Raw genomic sequence first — 22,704 nt, 5'->3', positions numbered from 1 at the left:
GGATTATTTGCAGGAAAATGATATCTTGCTGTTTAATTTAGAGAAACTAAATCATTATTTAGCAGTTTGAACATGGTTCCGTTGGATAGTGTTGCCCGTTTTACCACGGCATGGTCCTAAGATCTACCCATCTTTTAGCCCTGCATAGATATTTACCTATTTAGAGGTTGTGGCTGGCTATTGTAGCCTTTTATTTACCCTCTTAAAACTAGATCTATAATAATTGTACGTAAGCAGCTCGTTAAGCTGTCTGATATTTATTAGGTTAGGATATTCTATTACTATTCAACCATGTATCTTTAGCTTCCTCACTACTATATAAACTCAATAATTGGACAAAGCGTAGTAGCAGCAGTCAATAACTGAGCCTTGTCTTCCCGCCGGCAGATGTCGTCACCAAGATTCACCAAGATGTCCTCGACATGCAGACATTCTCGACCAACGTTCTTAGCGGCAGTGACCTTGCGTGCAGATCACAGCCGCCAAAACGGCACATCAAATTGAGGGAGAAGCGAAAGTTGATGCACTTGGTTAGAAGGCATGGGTTCTAAGACTACCTCAGGAATCGGTCACTATGCCGTGTAGATTGTTCATGATGCACTCCGATCCTAAAGAGCGGCCGTGAAAAGACATTCTCTTCATCTCTAAGCACATTTATGATAATTATTATTATATTCCATGTTGGTAGTTAAAGGGTTCAATGTATCAATATATTTGCCCTCGTCACGTAACGGCAAGCATGTTTTCTATATCATGTTCACTATTTCCCATTCCGCCCTCGTAACTTGCTCAGAACTGAGGATGCTTTCCCAAGCATAAGTGACCCGGTAGTCTTCATATTCAGACTCGCTCCTTGCGGCAAGACCATACGCAAACATGCGCTCCCACGACCAAAACGCAAACCCATAGCGCCCCAAAGCGTCAAAGGCAACCATGTCCAGTATTGACTTGCCTTGCTGCCCGTAATAATAGCGTTTGGCGCCCACGGATGCGCCAAGGAGTGTTTTCCAGTCCTTTACGCCAGGCTTTGCTAGCGGCCATTCTCGATGTATTTCTACAGGTCCTTGTAACTCTGCTAGGCATACTTGGCCTTTAACCAACCGTTCAGAAGCTTCCTGGCCATGAACGGTTCCAACATAATCAACGACGGATATCAGCTCTTCGTACTCGGGGGGGGCACGGATTATTTGGCGCATATGGAACATTATGCACCCAAGCATGGTAAAAGTCTGAACAGCCAGCCCAGGTTTGGTGCACGTAGCGGCGGTTCCGACGCCATAAATGCGCAGACTCTTTGATTGGACGACTGACTGCAACAATGTCGCAAAGTTCAGCCTTGCTATCGTCTAGCCAGTCTAATAAACCTCTTGATGCGGCCCTTTTGAGATCGTAGAGAAGCTGCAGACGCCAGAAAGCCCGGTTGACGCGCTGCTCCACGGTCCAAGACGGGGGACCGACGTCCCGGACGTTAAATTTTCTTCCTTGCGGCCTCGATTGCCAAGCCGGGACATGCTCGCTCCATGCAGGATTTTTGATCATCCTGTCAATGGGATGCTCTGGCTTGAGAGTTTTGAAACGGTCAAGATAGTAGGTGAGACAGCCAAGCGAGGCCAGCATGATCTGCCGATATGTCGCCAAAAGACTGCGTATTACTGCCGGTGGCGTCTCCCTGGCTAACAAGGCCGGGGCGAATCCGCTGGGCGAGCTGCGCACGCGAGATGCGTATCTCATAGCATCGACAATAACCCGTCGTCGAAAATCGGCCATGTTGGAGATTGGGAGGGTTCCAGACCGTAGCAAGGCAATGATGCGGAAAATGACTCGGATATGCCCGCATACGTAGCCAGAAGACAAGACGGCTTCGGTGATATCAGCAGCGCTGGACTCGAACACGCGATACGCAGCGGGCCACGCTCGAATGAGACTATCCAGTGTCGCAATGTCGGCAACACGCCTAAGGATTGGGGCAACAAGCTCGGTTGGCAACTCTTGCAGCGAGACGGCTGCTTTGCCGTCGGCGGCCATGGTCTTCTGGTATTCAAGCCCGATATGCCTGGTCACTGTCTTACAAGTGAGTCACCTCTGGGTCAAGTGGCGGAAACGCAAGAAAACATCCAACCGTCTACAATCAGCTTGCCGTAGTACGATTGTAGGGATGGCTTATCAATACGATAGGTATAGGTATCAGAGAAGTCGGGAAAATATGACAAGCTGCAATACCAAAGTGCAGGGAGAGGTTTCCAACGAAATGGAGGTTTGTTCGGCTTGGCTTAATAGAGAGGTACATGTAGTAGTCTATGCAGCATCTTAAGCGCTCCCAAAAGAGCAATGATTCCCCGTTGCCGATTAGCCGCCTTGCCGCCCGAGACTCGATCCTCCTCAAAGCTAAAACAGCACCGTTCCCGATCATCTAGACCCCAATATCCACTTCCACAAGGCTACTTAATTTCTTCGGTTGCAGTTGGAAATCCTATTCCCACAGGTGCAGCTTGCAAAAGTGCTCGCCAAAATTACCACAGGTAGTTCCGCCAACATCCGATATGCGGCCATGCACTTATACCGTAGAAACAAACGACTCTGTAGAAAAGGCAATGGTCTGATGGGTCAATGACTCTTGTGGGAGTCGAAAGATGGTTAAGTTGGGCATCGTATCTTCCCCTCTGCCAACTTCACCATAGCTCATTGTAGTCAGAAGGGTAGTTCTGGCGATTGTTCAAGATGCGGTTTTCAAGACTTGCGCTGATGCTGCTGGGGAAGGCATTGCTTGCTTCTGGCCAAGACCTCCCTGATATACCGTCGATTGCACCCAGACAGTTCCAGTCAATCACCTTGACTACGTCTGGTCAAAAGCCACCAACAACATCAAGTTCCACATCCACTCCATCAACATCCACGACAAGCCCAAAATTATCCACTACGACGAGATCCGTGTCTTCAGCTTCGTCCAGCACAGGGTACAACTTGGTGGTCACCGAAATCTTCACCCCGCCTACAGGTTGCGATGGAGGGTTCACTGCGGTGCCAACAGACACGGACGTGCTCTGGCAGAATATCATGACGCCTGTACCGAGTGTGACTGTGACGTCTTGTTATCCGCCCCAGTTCTACGCCAGCGCCTTGGCCACTGTTTCGCTGCCTCCGTTTCGGCAGTTGGTCTGTCCTTACAGTTGGCAGACTATTAATGTCAAATCTACGTACAGAATTTGCTGCCCAGAGTATGTTTCACCCCACTCATGAAATGCGTAGACAGTTGCTTACTTGCCATGCTTGTTGCTTAGTGGGTTTGGACTCTATGCTCCAAACTTCTCTGACATACAGCGCCCTGGGTTAGACGCTATCTGCACGTCCTTTGTGTGGCCAGAGATATTGCTGGATGTTACCAGCTACAGTGGAACAACTTCAACTGTGGTTCCCATGACGGCTGGTGTGAATGGAACCTTGGTACTCGCAAGTGCCTTTGACGGTGCGAGTGCGACGTTACGGTTACGGTTACGGTTACGGGAACGGGAACGCCGACGACGTCTACGTCCACGTCCACGTCATCTACAAGTATAACCGAATCCTCCACAACTACAAATAAACCGTCCACGACTACTACAAGTAAACCGTCCACGACTACTACAAGTAAACCATTCACAACTACGACGACAACGTCAAAAACCCCAACCACTTCGTCTACCTCTGTCCGCTCAACCACCTCCACCACCTCCAAAACTTCAACCACCACCACTGCTAGCCCTACGCTGACGGCCATATCTCAGCTGCCGTCTTGCGGAGTAAGTGAAACCAAACCTTCATCTTATACAAGGTGCTGACTTTTCTCGCCTCGCAGCAAACGTGTTTCAGCAACCTGCTGGCGCAATACACGACTCTTGGTTGCGGCACCTCCGACCCAGCTTGTCTCTGCAGGAATGTCAACTTTGGCTATGGCATCCGTGATTGCGCCAATGGCGCTTGCGGAGCCAGTGTTGCCAGTACAGTCTTGGCTTTCGAAACCACTTACTGTGCATCTGCTACTTCAGCTCGCACCACGTATCCCACGACGGCTGCCCCTACCACCACAGGCATTGCAGGACTGCCATCCTGTGGTCAGACGTGCTTTAGCAACCTCCTGGCTCAGTACCAGACCCTTGGTTGCGGCACTTATGACCCTGCCTGTCTCTGCAGGAATGTCAACTTTGGCTATGGCATCCGTGACTGCGCCAATGGCGCTTGTGGCACTGCTGTCGCTAGTACAGTTATTTCTTTTGAAAGCACATATTGTGCATCCGCTACTTCAGCTCGCACTACTTTCCCAACTACTGCAGTACCAACAGTGACTGGTATTGAAGGGCTGCCATCCTGTGGCCAGACGTGCTTTAGCGCCCTGCTGGCTCAATACTCAACCCTTGGATGTGCTTCACCAGCACCATCTTGCCTTTGCAAGAACGTCAACTTTGGCTATGGCATCCGTGACTGCGCCAATGGCGCTTGTGGTACCGCCGTCGCTAGTACAGTTATCTCTTTTGAAAGCTCATATTGTGCGTCTGCAACTGCAGCTCATTAAATTCGAGGTGATGGTTCGAGGTAGCCGAGATAGCGTCGCCAAGTTGGCCTAGGTGCCGCTACAATGTTTCTTGGTACACTATATAGACTTGAATAAAGATGAGAAAAGAATTAAAGAAGGCGAAGTCGACTAATTCGGGCTCTTGTACGTGATGGGCTTCCGGCGATTCGACTACTGAGTGCGACTTCGGCCCTTACTCGTGAAGATGCTCGAGCAGCTGTTTGTTGACTGACAATATCTGAGTTGGTTCAGTTTCCAGATTTCGCAGATACAGGGACAGCCCAGATGCTAAGAAAATAAAATTTCATGATAGGTTTCCACCACAGAGCGTGAGGCCGCATCTTCTTTCACTTCTCTTAAGCACAAGCGCGTCTTCCTCTTGATCGGCTGTTTGAAGCACAGGAAGAAGAGGCCAAGTTTTTTGTTGCTCATAAGATACCACGAGGCATAGCACATCAGTGGGTAAGCATGGTGGACTAATATAGAAAATTAGAGGAAGAAAAGTAGATACACGCATTGGGGAGATTAGCGGCAGCTGAAATAGCTTCTAAAATTGTATATGTAAATAGAGATGGATGATCATCTACACTCGCCATCACCCTATCTACACTCCCCATCCAATTATGGCAATCGCCCACGGTATTCCAATATCATCATGCATTCATCTATTCATTTTTGTATGTCTTGAGTACCTCCGACATGTTTACCCACAAGCTTATGTGCTATGGCTCTCGACTACCTTCGATGACTTCAAACTTATAGTAGTAAGAATGGTAAAACTACTTACGAATGGTAGCTCTCAGCCCCAAATTTCATACATAGCCATACTCAACCTCCTCTCCCCCTCAGTCATTGGTAGCCCCGCTTGTAGTTTTGCCCAGCAAACTCCAGTAGCAACAGTCCACTATTCTCCGTCAAATCCTGTGCAAAAGGAGAGGGGAAAAAAACTAGCTAGGTAAGGCGTAGGCTAGGTAAGGCGTAGGATATTTCTACTTGTGAGACGTTACTATATGATTTCACGTATCTCACCTTGTATGGGTACATGTATCCACATGCATGTGCTTTGCACGTTTCTAGTGCCCGTGGCCAAGGTAGCGACTAATCTTTAGCGGCGGCTGTTGCCTAGCGCCCGCCGAAGATAACAGCATTGCTGGAACAACAGTGGTGAGATGACTCTGTACACATACCTGTATGTATTCTCAATGAGGATCCATCAGTCGAGCATCACATGTGATACGGCAATCAAGCCTACAAAGAAATAATTGATAGTGAGGACAAACGAAGCGGCCGTATCAAATTCTAGCTAAATAGCTTCCTAGGCAAACAAAGACTTAACAAAATAAGAGTAGAGAACAAGAGCCCCATACTATCCACTGGTACACTAATTCCTCAACAATCATTTATTAGCACTAGTGCCTTTGCCACTAGAGCTGTTCTTTTTATTGAACTTTTCCTCCAATTCGCGTAGCTGCGCCTGCATTCGAGCTCCCGACTCGGCTTGAGTTTCCGCACGGCGGAATTCGAGTGGAGGTCGTAAATGGCCATCGCCAGACTTCTTTCCGCCTTCTTGAGCAAATTGGTCCATGTTATAGGTCAAATGGACTGGGACCTGGGGCGAAACTCGGACCTTTCCGGAATTAACGCCGGTTCGTTGACTACTAGAATAAATTCTTTTTGTTAGCACTTGATTATACATTGTGTCCTTAGTGCATGGAGCGCAGTAAAAGGTACATGTACATGTACCTAGAGATATGCAGTAGTAATGATACGAGGTTTGAACAGTACAGCAGTGGCCCAATTCCACACTCTCCTTTTCTATTTCAGATGTGTGCTTAAGGGAGCAGCGGAGGAGAGAGTGAGACAAGCAAAGAAATGTTTCATTGAGATGAACTTACGCGGTGCTTCCGTTGTAGGTTGCGCGGGCAGATGATGAAGACATCTCGAGGTACCGTGGAGTAATATAACCTAGTAGGCACAGGTACTAAGGGATGCTTAGTAGGTGTAGATAAATGCACAAGGCCAACTTTAGTACTTATACCTACTATTTTGATGGCTTGGTACTGAGGATGGGGAAGTATAAGTGGGTATGGAACGTGTGCGTTTTGCAGTGCGCAGAAAGTAGTCAGAATAGATGAGAAAGAAGTGATGAGAGATGGTCCATGATGAAGACAGAAGCAGGTAGGCTTTTATATAAGAAAAGAAGCAGAAACAAAGGTATTTTTCAATACTCTGGTTTGGCATGTTCAATTCAAGAGGCCAAAAAATCTGTGAATGTTGCATCTATTCAATGCCGCTGGCATAATGAACAATGCTGAATGTGCCAGGTCGCTGCTGGTGACCGTTTGCATCTCTTCGATACCGCGGACCCAATGAAGTAAGACAGCAATGCCAGGCATCGCTGCCTGAGCCAATGATCTGGAGACAAGAAGTGGGAAGCATCCATCTCAGGTGGAGATTGATAGCTCGAGTCTCTTCCTAAGCTACCACAGAAGAGAGGTGTTCATGACATATGAAGAATGCCAAGCTCCTTCGTGAGGCTGGAGTTTGCCCCTCAAAGTGAACGGAGATGGCACTCAGCGGAATAGAGACGTAGGGAGCGGGGGGAGGGGTGGCAGTGGCTGTATTCCCGCAATTTATGGCCATATTGCTGCTTGTACCTCTTTGCTTTTTGGGGCTAGCTGGCAATTTCATGTTCGTAGCACAGCTGCCCAGCTCACTGCTCTTTGAAGAAGGCTTCATTTACTAATATTTGCACCGTCAAATAGGTGATTTGACCAAATGGAGTAACAAATGTACTGAATTTCCTCTGAAGAATCTTTATTACTCGTTGGAGATCGTGTCTCTCTGTTTTCCCACTTTATCTTCACTGGCATGGGCTTGGGGGCTGACATGTGTTTAGATCCTCATGCTTGCTAGGTAGTACATGCAAGGAGAGACGGGCCGCGTCATTCTGCACTCTGGTGTATCTCCTCAAGGCTCACAATGCTCAATTATCTTACAAAATGACGCGTATTAGACTTTTGAGCCAGTGTTTGACTTGAGGAAAATGCATCATATTCTATGGCACTTAAATTTGCCTGCTATTGCTTGCTAATGCCGAAGAGTATATGGCTTTTACATCTAGCGGAATATTGCTTTCATTGTAGCAAATTCGCGTGGTGGAGAAATGTGCAGGCTCATATTCCTCTACCTGGTAGTTAGAAATACACAGCTTGCCACAGCTAGGCTTTTCTAAGTATCATGTATAATCACTTGCTTGCTACTGTTTTTCCGAACATATGTTACTTATTTTTGTAGTGGCGTATCCAAGCATGGAGTCTAGTGTTCACTCCAATGCTTTCTCCTGCTGGTAGAAGAATCTCGGGTGTCTCCTTCGAGGCCCAATGTCGCTAGCCGCTTCTCCAAATCACCCACACGCCTTTCGGTGGCGCTTTGGTAGACTGTAGGCAAGGCAATTTCGGTCAAACCTAAAAGATTGTTCACGTTCTCTTCAATTACGCCAAATAAGATGCCTCATACTTCATCTTTGTACAAGAAGCTTGCAGGTGCAGCTAGTGTCTGGGCGACAGATTTCCCAACCAAACTTGAGCTACGATCCATCAGATTTCTGACTACAGGCACAGGACCGGCCGTCTAAATGACCTCACGAGCTCAATCTATAAACAATAGTACATAGTCATCCGCCTTCAAGATTATATGAACAATATTACCGACTGGCGGAGCCAGACCAGCGCAGCTTGTGGTGGGCTTACGCCCCCCCAAAATGCCGCCTCCCCAACCCCTCCACTCATTCTTCTAATACTCGACAGCTTTTGCAATACGTAATTGCCTTGAACATTTCTTCTTTCTTGCGATTCATGTTCAACAGTCCAAGCTCAGCTTCGGAAAGTTGAAGATCGATCTCCGATCCATGCCCGCAACATTTCCTTGACGACCTTGCAGAAATTCCACCTTAGCTCTGTAGCAAGCGGAGGATCATCCGCTAGAAAGAGGTCTCGGCTAGCTCTCTAGATAAGCCAATTAGAGGCCATTTCAAACGTCAATTTTGGTCATAGGGCCCCAGTAAGGCTCTTGGTGTGGTGCTTGCCCCTACAAGCTTTCTCTGATACAAGTCATATGAGAGGAAATGTGAATGTAGATCTCAAGCGCAGATTGGAAATGTTATGAATGTAAAAGATAGAAGTAATAATACATGTTGGACTTGACTATCTCAAAGCTGATTACAAAAGCCATCAAGCTACTTCGCTACATTCATCCAGACTGTGTTACGCGACGCAGAAGTACAATCTCTTTCCTTTTCAGCATTAGAGGCTCCCTTTATGCCAATTTCTCATTTTCTCCAAAACTGCCGAAGGCGGTACCTCTCCCTGCTCAACATCTCTGATCACACTTTTCCGAGTCTTAAATGCGTTGTAAAACTCTTCTAGCTTTGGGAATTTCTCCAAGACATATCGCCCATAAACGTCCTTTACTATCTTGCCCGATCCCTGAGTCATATCCACGCCATAGCAGTCGACGGTAAATTCGAGAAACTGGTACAACACAATGTCTGCGAGATTCACGCTACTGCCAGTAGCGGACTCGTCCCTCTCACTCTGTATTGGCGGTGCCATGTCGCGATCTTTGTACGCCTCTTCGATCGTCATGAGTGAGCGTCGAACCCAACGCAACATCTCATTTGATGCCTCTGGTAGAGGAAAAGGTCCTGCACCAGTACCGAAGAGACGTATGGCATTCCATTGAGTCGTGCACTCGTCCGCCAAGGCGATCACTCCGTTGACGTGCGCCCGTTGGAGAGCATCGGCTCCACGCATGGAATAACGAGAGCGCGGGAACCCCTCTTCGCCATTGTCGCATAGTTCGTCTAGGTAACTCATAATAGCTAGCGACTGACGAATGTATGTGAAATGGGCACCATGATTGTCCTTTGGAATGGCAAGGATAGGTAAGCTCCCAAGTGGCTTAGCAGGGAACCGTGAGTCAACCTGGTTGCCTAATTGAGGATCTGTGACCGGTACAATAGTCACAATAGAAGATGGGATTCCTTTCTCCCGAAGGTAAATAATAATTCTTCGGGGGTAAGGCATCCAAGGATACACGTATAAGAGCCAGGGGAATTGACGCATTTTGAAGAAAGCCAAGGGATAGACCGAATTCTATGATAGTAGATACTTTATTGTGGAAGCTGCGTAACCTATATATATCCACTCCGGATCGATTCCGGAGTGTTCTCGCAGTCTTTTTTACGGATACTTTGCCGAAGACATAAGTATTGTAAAAAAAATTTATACCAACGCCAAGAATACTCACACTACTCTCTCCATACCATACCAAGTATTATTTATAATAACTTTAGTCCGGTGATACTAAGCCCATGCTTATTCCCCACGCCTACTGTCTACATTTGAGTTTCAAATACCCGACAGAGTGTCTCACGCCAGTCGGCGCCAAAGAAGCTTTCCCAAATAATAGCAATTTCCGTTACAACTTCATCACTCACATCAGTCCACTCTGCGTCACCAGTTGTCTTTCTTTCATGTCTGGTAAGCGTCGTGATGTCGAAACAGTGTCCCGCCCATATTCCTCTGCCGACGTTGGCTGGATCCTCTATGTCCAAGGCTGCTGATGTCCAAGAAATCCGTGAGAGGAGGACTTCGCCGAAACCGAGGCCGACAATGTGCGGACCTTTGATGAATTCGAGCTTCAGGGCGATGGCTTCTGCACGAACAAATTCTTTCGTAGTAAGGTTTCGAAGAACCCATGGCTGATCCCTGGGGAAATAGTCGCGGTAGATGTCACACGATTTGATGAGAGGGTTCGGCGAGGAGTCTCTGACGCTCCCTAAACAATCCCTCAGTGGCCAGGTCTTCGAGGAAAGAATTTCCATTGGCCGTTCCTGAATGTGTGATACACCAGGGTAGGTGAAGTCACCAAGCCTATTCGGACTCCCGATCTTCCATTCTGCTTCTTCCTCGATAAAAATTGCGATTTCCTCGTGCTGCAGGGCCTCTAATTCCGCATCTGAAAAAAGCCCAGGGGGAAAGTCGTGTTCAGCCGAGTAATCTCCCACGCATGCAATGTTTTCATTGGCCCATGGTGCAAAATATTGGGGAAAATAGGATTGCAGTTCTCCTTGAGCAATACTGCATAGGCGCTCATTGACCAATGCTAAATTGACGATGTCTTCAATATCTTCGATATAGCTCATTATATCTAGAAGGAGTTCTGTAGGAAGATTGGACAATGCGGCCGATCGGAAACGTCCTGTCTGGTCTCCCTGGTTCGCCTCCTTCAGAGGATTGCTTTTCAAAATCTTGACGCTAGCTTCGTGTTTGATGGCTTAGGCTACCAACAGATCGCGACTCTGATCTTGGTTATGGGAGCAGTAATTTTGTGGCGTATTTCGAGGCTCCACTGATGCAGGCTTTCGGTCGTCCTTGTGCACGACAGGAACGGCAAGCAGGTCAACGAGACGTTCAGCCGTGTAGGATGATTTAATTCCAATACCGCGATCCCATCCGGAACCAAAGAGTATATCTTCAATCGGATTGCTGTAATCCTCAGTCAACCTAGCACGAGGGGCTACCAGCTTGAATTTCTGATCCATTGTCAAAGTCGCCGTTATGGTTGCGTAAAAGCAGCTTCCAATCAAAGTAAAGCTTGCGGACGAGTCTAACTGTGTATGTCGTTTGAGGTATTGCTGGGGCTAATGTAATAAATGGCCCTGTCGAGGGTATATGTATCGTAATGTTTGGGCGTTATAATCCAAAGAAATAACGAGAATGAACGAGTAGATGTAGAAGAAAGAATCGAAATGTGAAGTGGTTGGGATTGGAATTTCTGTGTAATATATGGAGGTCTAAAATTAACTTCCAGATAACGGATTTTAACTTTATCCTATTTCCATGGTAGGCTGGGGCTTTCACAAAGTTTCTGTTACGCGTTGACAGGACGACGACGACGACTAAGGTGGAGAATTTATATTCGTATAAAACGTCGCTCAGCCACACGACACACATCAGCTAACAGCTGGCAAGTTTCGAAATCAAGCCAGTTTGCAAATAGTAGCCTCAGAGTGCCGTTTGTCTCCGCTTCTACTAGCTAAAAGTAAATGAGGGTCATTAAAGCTACCCAGCAGTAAAGTAATTATTCATTAGAAGCCTCCCTTTGCGCAAAGAATAGGGCTCGACGCTGTTTGCTTACGTTATGTACATTTAAAAGTTGGCTGGCATTTATATAGTACAAGGGGATAATAGTTAGGCAAATAAGTGTTAATTGCAAATATAGAAGCATGCTTTTAGCCGTATATTTACTTCTTTAGACTGAGGATCTCAACGAGCAGATCATCCCGCTGTCGTTCTAGGTCTTTGGTATCCTTTCCACGTAGCTCTTCAGAAACACTGGCACTCAGTGTGTCAAGCTCTTTAGGCGTCCATGTGAATGCATGAGCTTTCATATCCTCAAGCCAAGATCGAGATGCCGGACCAAGGTGTTCCAAAGCGTGTTTCAAGCCGTCGGTACCGCCTCCGCCTCCCATCGCGTTGGACAAAAGGGGACCGGTGGCAGCCCATCGCGGCCCAAGACTATTAGTCACACACGTATCTGGTTTCTATATTAGTTGCTAGTCTCGGGTTGATCCGCGAAAGTCACACTCACCTAAATCTTCAGCCGAGATAATACCACGGCTCACAAGACTATAAGCTTCATTGAGAAGCGCTACCTGGAGACGGTTGGCGGCGAATCCTGGCAGCTCCTCACGAATGTGCACAGGATTTCGGCCCACAGACTTGTAGAATGACTTGGCCGCTTCTGTGATTGAAGCTGCTGTCTTAGGGTGAGGGACAACTTCGACAAGTGGCATTAAATGTGGAGGGTTAAAAGGATGTCCGATAAGCACGCGGGCAGGATTGATCGCGCATTCCGATATGAATCGAGAACTAGGTATTCCGGACGACGAAGAAGCAATAACGACATCCGGACGGGTCGCCGCATCAAGTTCTGCGAATAGCTTGGTCTTCAGCTCGAGTCGTTCTGGTGCATTCTATTCATGTCTGTTAGCGTTATATAGCCATGGCAATAGCTGTGGATAATGTACCTCTTGGACAAAGTCAACGTTGGAAAAGTGATCCTTAAAATTAGCTCCCACAAAGCGATAGTTGGTCAATGACGCGTGGGGAGATATCTTCTGCCTTTCCAAGGTTGGCCAGATACTGTGAAGATAGTCTGCAAGCCCGCGTTCGGCCCCCGGCGCAGGATCGGATACAATGACCTTCAAGCCATGAGCCAAGAATAGACCGGTCCAAGATGCTCCAATCACCCCGGTTCCAACCACGCCTACTGTCCGGATCGACATGATGGCGATGAAAATAAGTTAAGTTGATATCAACGCAGTGAGAAAGGCTGTCAGCGTAAGCAATTGATATATTGCCCTAATGCTCGCACAAAGTCTAATGGACCGTAGTCAGCAACCATTCCCATTTATATACGAATTGTATGCATACAGATGGTAGACTACGGCTTTTACTTATTTGGACCATAAGCTACCCATCAATACAGCTCGTCGCAATGAGCGGCGTTCCCGTAGCCAACCTCATGGCGGGCATATCGCTGCCGTACTACCGACCAGGTGGACCTGCGTAGGATACCCTAGTCTTTGTTGCAATTCTTCATTTTCTTCTTTTAAAACGCCAACGGCTGGATCCGAAGAATCCGCTCTCTAGTAGACTCGTTTATGCATCTAACCCCACACACGCCGACACCGAATTTTGTGTAAACGTCAGAGGTGAATCCGAATAGCCAATCGCGTCCTCTCCGGCTGATATTGAGTGCAATAAGTATGGAATAAACGGCCTGCCAAACCATGCCCAGCTGTTTGATGGCGGTTCCACAGCGTCAATGAAGCTACCGAGGAGTTGGAGCTGGCGACGCCGCGGCCTCGGCAGATTGTCTACGGTACCCCACTTACCGAGATGCTTCACTCTATGGTCCTACATGAGAGTGGGATTAAAGCTAACGCCACGCGCATTCAGGGCGGCGTCATTATGGGATTTTAGATATGAGGCGATCCACTCGACTGCGATACACAATCATATCGCAACCTCGTTCATGCAAGATGTTTAAGCATGAAACGTTATGATGGGGATACTTATTCTTGCGTTAATTTTCATGACGGCATGTTCTTGATGAATTACCCAATGCGGTATGTATTTTTGCTCAATTGCTCGTTCATGCAACGCACCTTTTAGACCCATACCCGGGATTACTCATAATGGACATCGATTCGTACGTCCCTATACCCCTTACTCGATGACAATGTTCCCCTTAGATCAGGACAGTCCGAATTCCGACACTTCCAACTCCCTCATGTTGCTAGCTCCAGCCGAGGCTCGTAGGTGTGACGAACGCTATTCTGGCTGCACATAGTCTGTACAACAAGAACTCATCGTCCGGTATAATATGTGAGGAGAAAAATATAAATAGCCTTTACATCCCAATGTCTCCTCTTTCCATCTTATCTCATCCATCGACACAAATCAAGTGATCTAGTTCTTTACGAACGCTTAAGATATCTAATCTTGCTACCTTTGTTCCATCTTTAACTTGCATCTTCTCATCTCTCACCTGTATCTCTATCATGGCTGCTCAAGTCAGAGTTGAGGGAGTGTATGGCCTTGGATCATTCACTGATACAGCTTTTACGCCCGTGCCCGTGGAAAGCAAGAGGCTGCTTGTAGAGCTTGCAAAGAAGACACCCGGTTTCACCACTGATCAATCTCTTATTGATGGAGTAAGGTTTGTTGGCGATGAGCTCCCCTGCATACCAGGACCCATCAAGTCTCAGGCTTTCACTGCAGCTCTTCATGGATTGGCGGGCATCATCGGTCACGAAATCCTGCAGCTGCGTGGATTCAAGACATCCGGCGAGACTACGGTCAACACTGATGCCGCTGGCATGTTCCCTGCGACACCTGCTCTAGTACACATCGATGGATCCGAAGGACCGCAGATTCTCGAAAATCCTGCGGTGAAAGTGTTTGATCACGGTGCCGTCGCAACGCCTGTTAAGATGCGATCCCAGGCCATCTATCCAACGGCTACTCCTGGTGTCTGGTTTCAGCTCCACGGTAGCTTGGGCCCAGAACCCATTCTCCGATCCATTGGCGTTGACCCAAATGCCACTTTTGCATCTGGAGATGAGGCATACGAACATATCAAGAAAATCACCCAGACCTACACTGCAAGCGACCTCGAACAGCTCATGGTAAATCGAGGTTTCCCGGGATCTATTGTGCACTCGCCCGCGGGTTGGCTGGACACCACGATGGGTCGCTCGCTCGCTCGACGCCCACTCGTCAACTACAACAAGGCCCAATTTACGGAGGCAACCCCCCCAGCTGCATTCCCAACGGCACAGGAGAATCCAGATGCAAGGCCTCTTGCTGGCATTAAAGTGCTGGAGTTGGCAAGGGTTATCGCTGCACCAGCCTGCGGCACAATCTTGGCGGCAATGGGAGCCGACGTTATTCGTGTGAACAGCAGCCGTCTCCCCGATTTTACAGTGAGTGCACCTCTGATATACCATAATTATTGATAGGACAAAGTTTCTAACAAGCATCTAAAGCCGGCTCAACTCACGCTCATGGCGGGGAAACGCTCTATCGACCTCGACCTCGGCAAAGACGAGGATAAAGAGACTCTTGAGTCTTTGGTAGCTGATGCCGATGTCATCATCCAGGGTTATAGACTAGGATCACTTGAAAGACGCGGATTTGGCAAGTCGTTGGCTTTGGAGTTGGCCGCTGCTCGCAAGCGTGGCGTCGTCTATTTGGACGAAAATTGCTATGGCCCCGACGGTTACTATGCTGAGCGTCCAGGATGGCAACAGGTCGCCGACGCTGCTGCGGGCAGTTCTTATGTTGTTGGCAAGGCGTACGGCTTTCCTGATGGCCAGGGCGTCCTCCCTTCGCTTCCAATCAGCGACATGTCTACAGGCATCCTCTCCGCAGTCAACGTCATGAGCATGCTGAGAGATCGGGCCCGCTACGGTGGCAGTTGGTCAGGCTGCTCGAGCTTGACGGGTTACAATGCCGCTACTCTAGAGTCATGGGTTGGTCTGTACCAGCCAGAAATCGTCAAGCGCATACAAGATAGGTTCCAATTTGAGCCGATGACAAGCGATCTCCATGTCATCGAGCTGTATTACGCCATCGTCCAAGCCTGGGACAGATACGCTGAGCGGGACGGTAACTCGTACACGAGAAATGAGGAATTCTATACTCACTTCAAAGATAGCGTCTACGGCAAGGACTTGCGTATTTTGGCACCTATTGTGCAATATACGAATCCTGAGGATAGGAACTCGACTCCTAAGTGGACATCACCGCCGGTGCCTTTCTGCTTTAACGAGACGGCTATCTTCAATTAAGTCGAAGAATGACTTGGCTGCCTCAGAGTGAGCCATGCAATCTCGTGTTTGTATTCTTAGAGTAGTTGAATTAAGTTGTCAATCAGTTAAAATCGTCATTTAAACCAATTATATCTCCCATTTGTATTTCATGACCAACGGAGCTTCCCTCTCTGATAACCGATAATGCCTTGTTGCGTAGAGCCACTCTTGTTGTCTCCATCTAAGCAAAATGCTTCCAGAAGATCTGGAAGAGGCGGAAGGCACTAGTTGACTTAATTTTTGGTTAGCGTGCGCATGAACGATGTGGCGAGGGGTGGGTTCCTATTGTAAATGGGTCACTGACGCGGGTTATTCGGTGATCTATGCCACTAATCTATTGCCGAGATGTTCCACTCTGCAACAGCTAATAATGATCAGGGAGTAGCTGAGATTCGTCAGATGGCGAAATCTCTAGTATTTAGGATGAGTGCAAGGGTGCTGCACTATTCCGTCCAAACATGTAAATAAAGTGGCTCTTTGAGTCAATATAGAGCTCCGTAGTCTCATGCAGGTTCCCACGATTAGTTCATAGCGCACTACTCGCAGAGAAGAGATTATAGTACGGGCGCATCGAACCCTGTTGTCTATATAAGCAGGGCGTAAAATATTTTGCCTTGATAGAATGGGAGCTTAAATGCCTTGCATGGATGTAATCTTGCACGACGTCTACAACGTTAGTGAGGGATCTGCGCTCCCTGACGCAGTACTTTTCTTCAAATAATACGGTACTGAATCTACCATTTTACATTACTGTTTCCTGTCCAGAATTCGGTTTATGAACGTTGTTTTCGTCTACAGCGCTCTTTAAATGCCTTGGTCGACCATCTTTTCGACGAAAAATGCAAATGATCTCGCGTCGTGTAGCAATTTAGAGGCGATTAAAGAAGCGCACCAAGAAGATCTCTTTTCCGCTGCAAAGGGGTGAAACGCCCGCAGCACGGGAGCTGCTAGCTGACCAAGGAAAAATCAAGCACTCGGAATGCCCGAAAATCATGACTTCGGCAATAGTACTGAAGGGGCTTGAGGGGTTTATGTAAATGCTCCAGACGCAGGTTTATTTCATCGTGAATTGTCTTGCTTCGGCAGCTCTGGATCCACAAGCCGACGCCGAGGCACTGGTTTGCCTTGGAGCGGGTCGGCCCGCTCGGCGCCAAGTAAAAAATGGGCCATGTTCTCCCAAAGAAGAAATCGTGACGGATCTGGCAATCGTGCATCGCTGCTTCCATGTATCTCGCCCATGCTGTATAGAGCCAGGACGCCGTAAATATGGCATGTGAATAGACTAGTGAATAGACCAGTCTTCGAGAAACAAGCGTTGTGGACTTCTATTCGGCATTACGCGCGCAAAGAATCGGCGTCAAGTTCAGTCATCGCCGTCAGCTATAAAGCAATGACTGCCAAACAACGGACGATTGAGATATCACGCTCACACCTGGAGTACCTGTAAGTATTCTGCTATTGTTACTCTTTCTACCTACTACGCGCTCATCCAAACCATCACCATCGATTTATGGCGCATCACATACTGATGTGAACTGAAGGTTAAACTCAGATCAGCATATTTACACATAGACAAATTTCTCGTACCCTTCGACACCCGATTTTACGCTCTGAGCTATATTTATATAATTCATACCGAAGCAACCTACCATCAGTAAAGCCATAGACATGGCTGCCGACACGACAACTCTCTCTCTATCCGCCCCCATCTCTCTGTCCTCCCTACCAGCTTTGCATCCCGTCTTGGCTTTCTACGCCAAGTACGCGAAAGACTTTCAAGATCTCGCAAATACCCCTGCAGAAATGTACTACACACGCAACGCCTATATAAATCTGCCCCACGGGGCATTCTTTACGGGGCGTGATCGCCTCTGGGATTTTTACAAGAAGATGTACGGGGCCTTCCGAGCCAACCCAATTGAGCAGTTTTATACGCTCACCGTCGTGTCGGATGCTGTGGGAACGCACACTCTGCATATGGAGTACGTGCGAGGTCTGCACAGCCACAACAATACCACTATCACGCGTGTGCCGCAGGTGTTTGTATACGAGATTGGGCCAGCGGCAGAGGGCGAGGGCACAGATGGCTTGCAGATTCGGGGGCTTCGATGCTATTATGATGTTGGCCTCATGCGGGCGGCAGCCAAGGCTGAGGGAATCGTGATTAAAGAATTTGAAAGCGAATAGGGAGTAGTGGGCAAGCAAATAGATGTATATTACTGATATAACAAGAGGGAATAAATAAATTAGTTGAAAGGGCATCCGTATGAAAGTCTGGGAGCCTTTGTTTGCTGTATTAATATGTCACAACAGCGACTTACAGCCAAATAACAACGTCTTGGCCTTTAGATCGTTACCTAGCTCTTGAATCACGCCTGTTGCAGTACTGATCATCTTGAGTACATAATTATGCTCTTACTTTATTAGAATAATAAACTCTTTACGGCGAAACTTTTGTTGCGTAAATGTGTGAGAGGACTACTATGACGGGGAACGTGGATCTTCAGCTATACCGCTGTATCTGTGGTGTTATAGTGCTGTGGCGCTGCGCTATTCTTGAAAGGTACAGTGGAACAAGCGCCCAGCCAGAATAGGCTAAAAGTTCGGGGAGTGCGAAGTGTGGTGCTGATGGGGCCTCGGCATTGTTGTGGCAGTCATGGATGCGATTTCACAGCTACGTATATTAATAGAAAAGACGGATTGCGCCAGTCCAGACAAGTATACATCGTCGAATAAAAGCCTTTACTTCCTTTGACTTTTATTTTATTTTTAATTCAGCCTTTACCATCTTCTCTTTTCTTTTGCAATTCCAAGCCCAGCGGGAGCACCAAAGTTCTATGAAGCAGACGCATCGGAAAGTTCGAAGTGGGTGTATTACCTGTCGGAAGAGAAGAGTCAAATGCGATGAACTCAAGCCACAATGGTTCGACATCCCGTCATCCTGCAATTGATGATTCATCTTACCAAGTTAGTAGTACTCAGTGTCAAAAACACTTTCTCAGACGTAGTCAACTCGTCAATTGCAGCTATAGCACACCTCCGCCAACCGCCTCAGAAACTACGCTGCCGGGAGCTGATGACGAATGGATTTTATCCTCGGAGGCCACGGTCGCACCACTGTCGCTGGACTATCCATTAGCGATATCTCAATTCGGCTGGTCGAACCCGATGCTGCCTGACGAAAAGATTCTACTGTATCACCTTTGCGCTATGCGGAAAGACATGATACTAGTTTCAGAGCGCGGATTTTCTGTGGGTATCAGTCAGTTCTCAAGGTAAATAAGACAGATTTCCCGGTCTTTTACACATGTATTGATGAAATTTATTATTTCAGATTTCTTGCCATGGCAGGCAAATTTGAACATTTGAGGCACTGTTTATGTGGCATTAGCGCAGCCCACTTGAGAACGGCAACGAAATCATCTCACATAGTGCCGCTGGAAGGTCACTACCGGGCACTTGCAATTCATGGAATGGTCGAAGAAATGCAAAGTTTGAGTCGCCAAAGCTGTGAGTATCGAGAAGAAATCTCACAGGGCCTCATCGCATCGTCAATATTGATGGCGTGGTATAGTCCTAACCCGTAAGCAATACAAACGGCCTGGGGCATTCGGGTACGTATTAATTGCAAAGGATTAGACGCGAATATAGTAGCTATCTCAAAGGAAAACTTTCTGTAAGTTGGGAATCTCGGCAACCATGGTTCCTAGTCTTGAGCTAATGTTAGCATGTCTACCGACGCCCAGCTCGATCAGGATACTACGACGAAGAACCAAAAGCCGCTTCATACAATGCAGGCACAGCATTCTGTCTTTGAGAAACTACAAAACGAAACGCCTTCAGACGGCCCTTCGCGGCTAACGGAGGAAATTTACACACTGCTGGAGTCAGTGGCCAAGTCCATCCGTAGCTTCTGTAAGTGCAAGCTGGACGGTGAACTTGAGAGTGCCACAAGAGAACTTATCAACTTTCTTCACAATGTTCGTACCTTATCTGGACAGCATGGCTCGCTCGAGGACCAGCTATCAATTATGTTCCCCATTCGCAGCTGGTTACGACTCATGCCTAGGTCGCCAGATAGATTTGCGTCCGACGACTTTTTGATATATTTGTATCTGGCAAACTATGAGACAGCGATGTTAGCCATGGGTATATTGCTACCTGCGGTAAATTTGCCACTTGAGATCGAGGAAAGAAGCTTTGGCGTGGCCAAGTTGCAACTATTCATACAAGAAGCAGTTGACGCACGATTTTTATCGGGCGAGAGCCTTGCAAACTCACGTAATGTGTACACAGCCTGTATGGAATGGTTGGCTGTTGCAGACATGTGTATGAGTAGTTATAGAACTCGGATACTATGAAGCCTGGGTGATGACTGCAGTGTCTGGCTATAAGTGGCCGGGTATTGGCGTACCACGAAGGAGAGACGGCAATTAACTCACTTGTTAACCAATTATTAATTCCAGATATTTGAGATTTCAGCCTGCTTAATGGCATTTACTCATTCAACTATTTCGTACTACTTCAATTATTGTGTACATTAGCTTGAGCTCTAGTCAGGGCCTCTTCCAGCCCATCACGACGATGTGCGACCAGTACATGGACCTATGGGATTTAGGTGCGCAAAAACGGACCGTTATTGCGACTTGGGCAATTGTATTATAATACATGACTATTAGCTTGTAATATGTGAGCCTGATGTTATACAGTTTGCGGTTGACAAGGGGAACAATTTGATGGCGCAATGTGACCCAAAGCCCACAACAACAGGGACTGGCAGCTCTACTAATCAACATTCGCAACTTCTCCAGTGAGCACCAGCGCCGTTAGTTAATAGGTGAGCTACAATTAACCGGATAGCCAACATCAAATATAAGTTTCTTTTACCTTGTTCATGTTGAATTACATGCAGAAGATAACGCAAGCATCCCGACAAGAAGTTGTCGATGGTTCCAGCGATTGGTTCGTTTAGCTAGAAGCTACGAAAATGGGGTTTCGCCACTTCCCGATCGTAGGGAAATTTGCCTCTGCGCCCGATATAGCTCTCCAACAAAGGTCCCCATAATATTTTAAATAATACAATAAAGTGTTGAGTAGCGATGAAAAGATACTGTATAGATTCTACGCGATGGACGACAAGTTGTGTAATGGCCCCACGTTAGCCGCCGCTCGCCGCTCGCCGGCCGTGGTGATGATACACCAACGTCATGGATGTCTCATTCAGCTTCTACCAGGCAATAGATATAAGATCTCTATTTATTGCCACATTATTTCTAAAGGTAATTTGCAGACTCAAAGACCAGAAACTGTTGTTCCGAGATCTTAAGCATCGCATTTCGAATATGGATTCAGACGCAGGACATAATAGTGCGCCTAGTGAGGTGTTGCCCAGTGAGACCAAAGTACTGGCGAGCGCAGCCTCACTCACACAAGTACCATTTCAATGACCAACCTCAAGAAAGCCTCAGCTGACTGATGCAGGACTTCAAACCGGTCAAGAACATATGCGCCCATCTCAACGCATTCCACGCGTATGCTGACGATCCTAAACGAGCTGTGGAAGCAAACCACTATTGCAGCCACATAGGTACAAAAAAAGCACAGTAAAAAGCTTGTGCAGAAGACTGACCACTGATTAGATGATGAGGTTCGTCAATGTCTTATATACGATTCACCGGAGCCCGATGCACGGATCATAGGCGTAGAGTATATGATCACACCGAGGCTATATGAATCGTTACCGCAGGACGAACGGCGGCTATGGCACTCCCACGTCTATGAGGTCAAATCTGGAATGCTAATCATGCCGAATCGGGTTGTTCCTCAAGCAGCTTGGGAACTAGCAGAGAAAAGAGAAATGGAGCAAATAATTACGCTCTATGGCAAAACATACCACTTCTGGCAGATCGACCGGGGCGATAAGTTGCCGCTTGGAGAGCCAAAACTTATGACTAGCTATGTCGCTGATGGACAACTGGATTTTGCCAGAGTGGAAGACCGAGATGAAAGGTTCCAGTCAGATTACAAACTGAAGAGAGAGGCTAGGAAAGACATACCTTCTCCCAGTATTCTTAAAGGTAGGCACAACAGCTGTCGCAACTTGTTCTGAAAGAACTCGCGTCTAACTGATAGTGTGTAGAAGCTGACTCAGCATGGGATACTGAAAGGTAATGGAGGTGAATAATAATGTCTGTACTTCCCTAATCAGTTGTGGCTTGAGAGAAAGAATGTGAGCAAATTGTAATTTGAATACATGTATAAGTTTATGGAAAAGGTCAGAGCCAAGGCTATTCCAGTTCGATCAGAATAGCGATCTGCTTTGGCGACCTTGATGGTGGGAGCTACGTGTATCGCCTGAGCTGGCCTGCTTAGCATTTGCAATAATTTTAGGCTCCAGATTCAATACCCCATTATCACGAAGAAGCTAAAATATGATGACATGTATGCGTTGCCTATAGTGCTTGCATACGAATTAGATCTGTGAGACTTGTGCGAGCGTCTTTGCAACAACTTGCTAGTCGTGGGTATGCGCCAGAATACCTAACGTAGTAAGTTGAATACCTAAGCAGATAAAGTGTAGTTAGCAGCCAGCTATAGAATACGTCAACAGCAATTTATCTGAAGTCTGTTTCAATCCCCTCTCAAGGAATCCAGCGGTGCTGTTTTTCCATTTCATCGGGGTAGAGTACAGAGTAAAAGCCTCATAGATAGA

At 47.3% G+C, this 22,704-nt stretch overlaps 10 protein-coding genes across 11 annotated transcripts; 4 read left to right on the top strand and 6 right to left on the bottom strand.

Annotated features, from left to right (window-relative positions):
- Positions 1 to 741: 741 nt before the first annotated feature.
- On the bottom strand, positions 742 to 2,212 carry TrAtP1_005432 (uncharacterized protein). The gene has a single exon (XM_014089326.2). The coding sequence runs from the start codon at positions 2,023 to 2,025 to the stop codon at positions 1,141 to 1,143; it is 885 nt and encodes a 294-aa protein (XP_013944801.2). The 5' UTR covers positions 2,026 to 2,212; the 3' UTR covers positions 742 to 1,140.
- Positions 2,213 to 2,718: 506 nt separating this feature from the next.
- Positions 2,719 to 4,751, top strand: TrAtP1_005431 (uncharacterized protein; the record flags this gene model as incomplete). Its single annotated transcript, XM_066112698.1, has 4 exons — positions 2,719 to 3,215; positions 3,279 to 3,441; positions 3,471 to 3,776; positions 3,833 to 4,751. The coding sequence occupies 4 exons, from the start codon at positions 2,719 to 2,721 to the stop codon at positions 4,544 to 4,546; spliced, it is 1,680 nt and encodes a 559-aa protein (XP_065968783.1). The 3' UTR covers positions 4,547 to 4,751.
- A 1,191-nt stretch (positions 4,752 to 5,942) lies between these two features.
- Positions 5,943 to 6,485, bottom strand: TrAtP1_005430 (uncharacterized protein; the record flags this gene model as incomplete). The annotated part of the gene is made up of 2 exons (XM_066112697.1): positions 5,943 to 6,204; positions 6,442 to 6,485. 2 exons carry the CDS (start codon positions 6,483 to 6,485, stop codon positions 5,943 to 5,945), a joined length of 306 nt encoding a protein of 101 aa, XP_065968782.1.
- A 2,365-nt stretch (positions 6,486 to 8,850) lies between these two features.
- Positions 8,851 to 9,672, bottom strand: TrAtP1_005429 (uncharacterized protein; the record flags this gene model as incomplete). The annotated part of the gene is made up of 1 exon (XM_014089329.2): positions 8,851 to 9,672. One exon carries the CDS (start codon positions 9,670 to 9,672, stop codon positions 8,851 to 8,853), a length of 822 nt encoding a protein of 273 aa, XP_013944804.2.
- A 272-nt stretch (positions 9,673 to 9,944) lies between these two features.
- On the bottom strand, positions 9,945 to 10,754 carry TrAtP1_005428 (uncharacterized protein; the record flags this gene model as incomplete). Its single annotated transcript, XM_014089330.2, has 1 exon — positions 9,945 to 10,754. The coding sequence occupies one exon, from the start codon at positions 10,752 to 10,754 to the stop codon at positions 9,945 to 9,947; it is 810 nt and encodes a 269-aa protein (XP_013944805.2).
- Positions 10,755 to 10,886: 132 nt separating this feature from the next.
- On the bottom strand, positions 10,887 to 11,442 carry TrAtP1_005427 (uncharacterized protein; the record flags this gene model as incomplete). Its single annotated transcript, XM_066112696.1, has 1 exon — positions 10,887 to 11,442. The coding sequence occupies exon 1, from the start codon at positions 11,151 to 11,153 to the stop codon at positions 10,887 to 10,889; it is 267 nt and encodes an 88-aa protein (XP_065968781.1). The 5' UTR covers positions 11,154 to 11,442.
- A 413-nt stretch (positions 11,443 to 11,855) lies between these two features.
- On the bottom strand, positions 11,856 to 13,189 carry TrAtP1_005426 (uncharacterized protein; the record flags this gene model as incomplete). The annotated part of the gene is made up of 4 exons (XM_014089331.2): positions 13,048 to 13,189; positions 12,642 to 12,993; positions 12,203 to 12,587; positions 11,856 to 12,148 (listed from the first exon to the last, which is right to left on the bottom strand). Exons 2-4 carry the CDS (start codon positions 12,897 to 12,899, stop codon positions 11,856 to 11,858), a joined length of 936 nt encoding a protein of 311 aa, XP_013944806.2. The 5' UTR covers positions 12,900 to 12,993; positions 13,048 to 13,189.
- A 991-nt stretch (positions 13,190 to 14,180) lies between these two features.
- TrAtP1_005425 (uncharacterized protein) lies at positions 14,181 to 15,971 on the top strand (the record flags this gene model as incomplete). Its single annotated transcript, XM_014088961.2, has 2 exons — positions 14,181 to 15,104; positions 15,168 to 15,971. The coding sequence occupies 2 exons, from the start codon at positions 14,181 to 14,183 to the stop codon at positions 15,969 to 15,971; spliced, it is 1,728 nt and encodes a 575-aa protein (XP_013944436.2).
- Positions 15,972 to 17,660: 1,689 nt separating this feature from the next.
- On the top strand, positions 17,661 to 18,179 carry TrAtP1_005424 (uncharacterized protein; the record flags this gene model as incomplete). Its single annotated transcript, XM_014089332.2, has 1 exon — positions 17,661 to 18,179. One exon carries the CDS (start codon positions 17,661 to 17,663, stop codon positions 18,177 to 18,179), a length of 519 nt encoding a protein of 172 aa, XP_013944807.2.
- Positions 18,180 to 21,131: 2,952 nt separating this feature from the next.
- TrAtP1_005423 (uncharacterized protein) lies at positions 21,132 to 22,364 on the top strand. Of its 2 annotated transcripts, XM_014088982.2 has the most exons (4): positions 21,132 to 21,424; positions 21,474 to 21,579; positions 21,632 to 22,069; positions 22,132 to 22,364. In XM_014088982.2, the coding sequence occupies exons 1-4, from the start codon at positions 21,200 to 21,202 to the stop codon at positions 22,161 to 22,163; spliced, it is 801 nt and encodes a 266-aa protein (XP_013944457.2). In that variant the 5' UTR covers positions 21,132 to 21,199; the 3' UTR covers positions 22,164 to 22,364. The 2 variants fall into 2 exon arrangements, with proteins under 2 accessions (XP_013944457.2, XP_065968780.1); XM_066112695.1 differs by having other exon boundaries at positions 21,132 to 21,579.
- The last annotated feature ends 340 nt before the right edge of the window (positions 22,365 to 22,704 follow it).

Source organism: Trichoderma atroviride, chromosome 3 (assembly GCF_020647795.1).
Source record: "Trichoderma atroviride chromosome 3, complete sequence".
Classification (NCBI taxonomy): domain Eukaryota; kingdom Fungi; phylum Ascomycota; class Sordariomycetes; order Hypocreales; family Hypocreaceae; genus Trichoderma; species Trichoderma atroviride.
The sequence above is the reverse complement of the archived record's forward strand: the minus strand, read 5'-3'. Positions and strand labels throughout refer to the sequence as shown.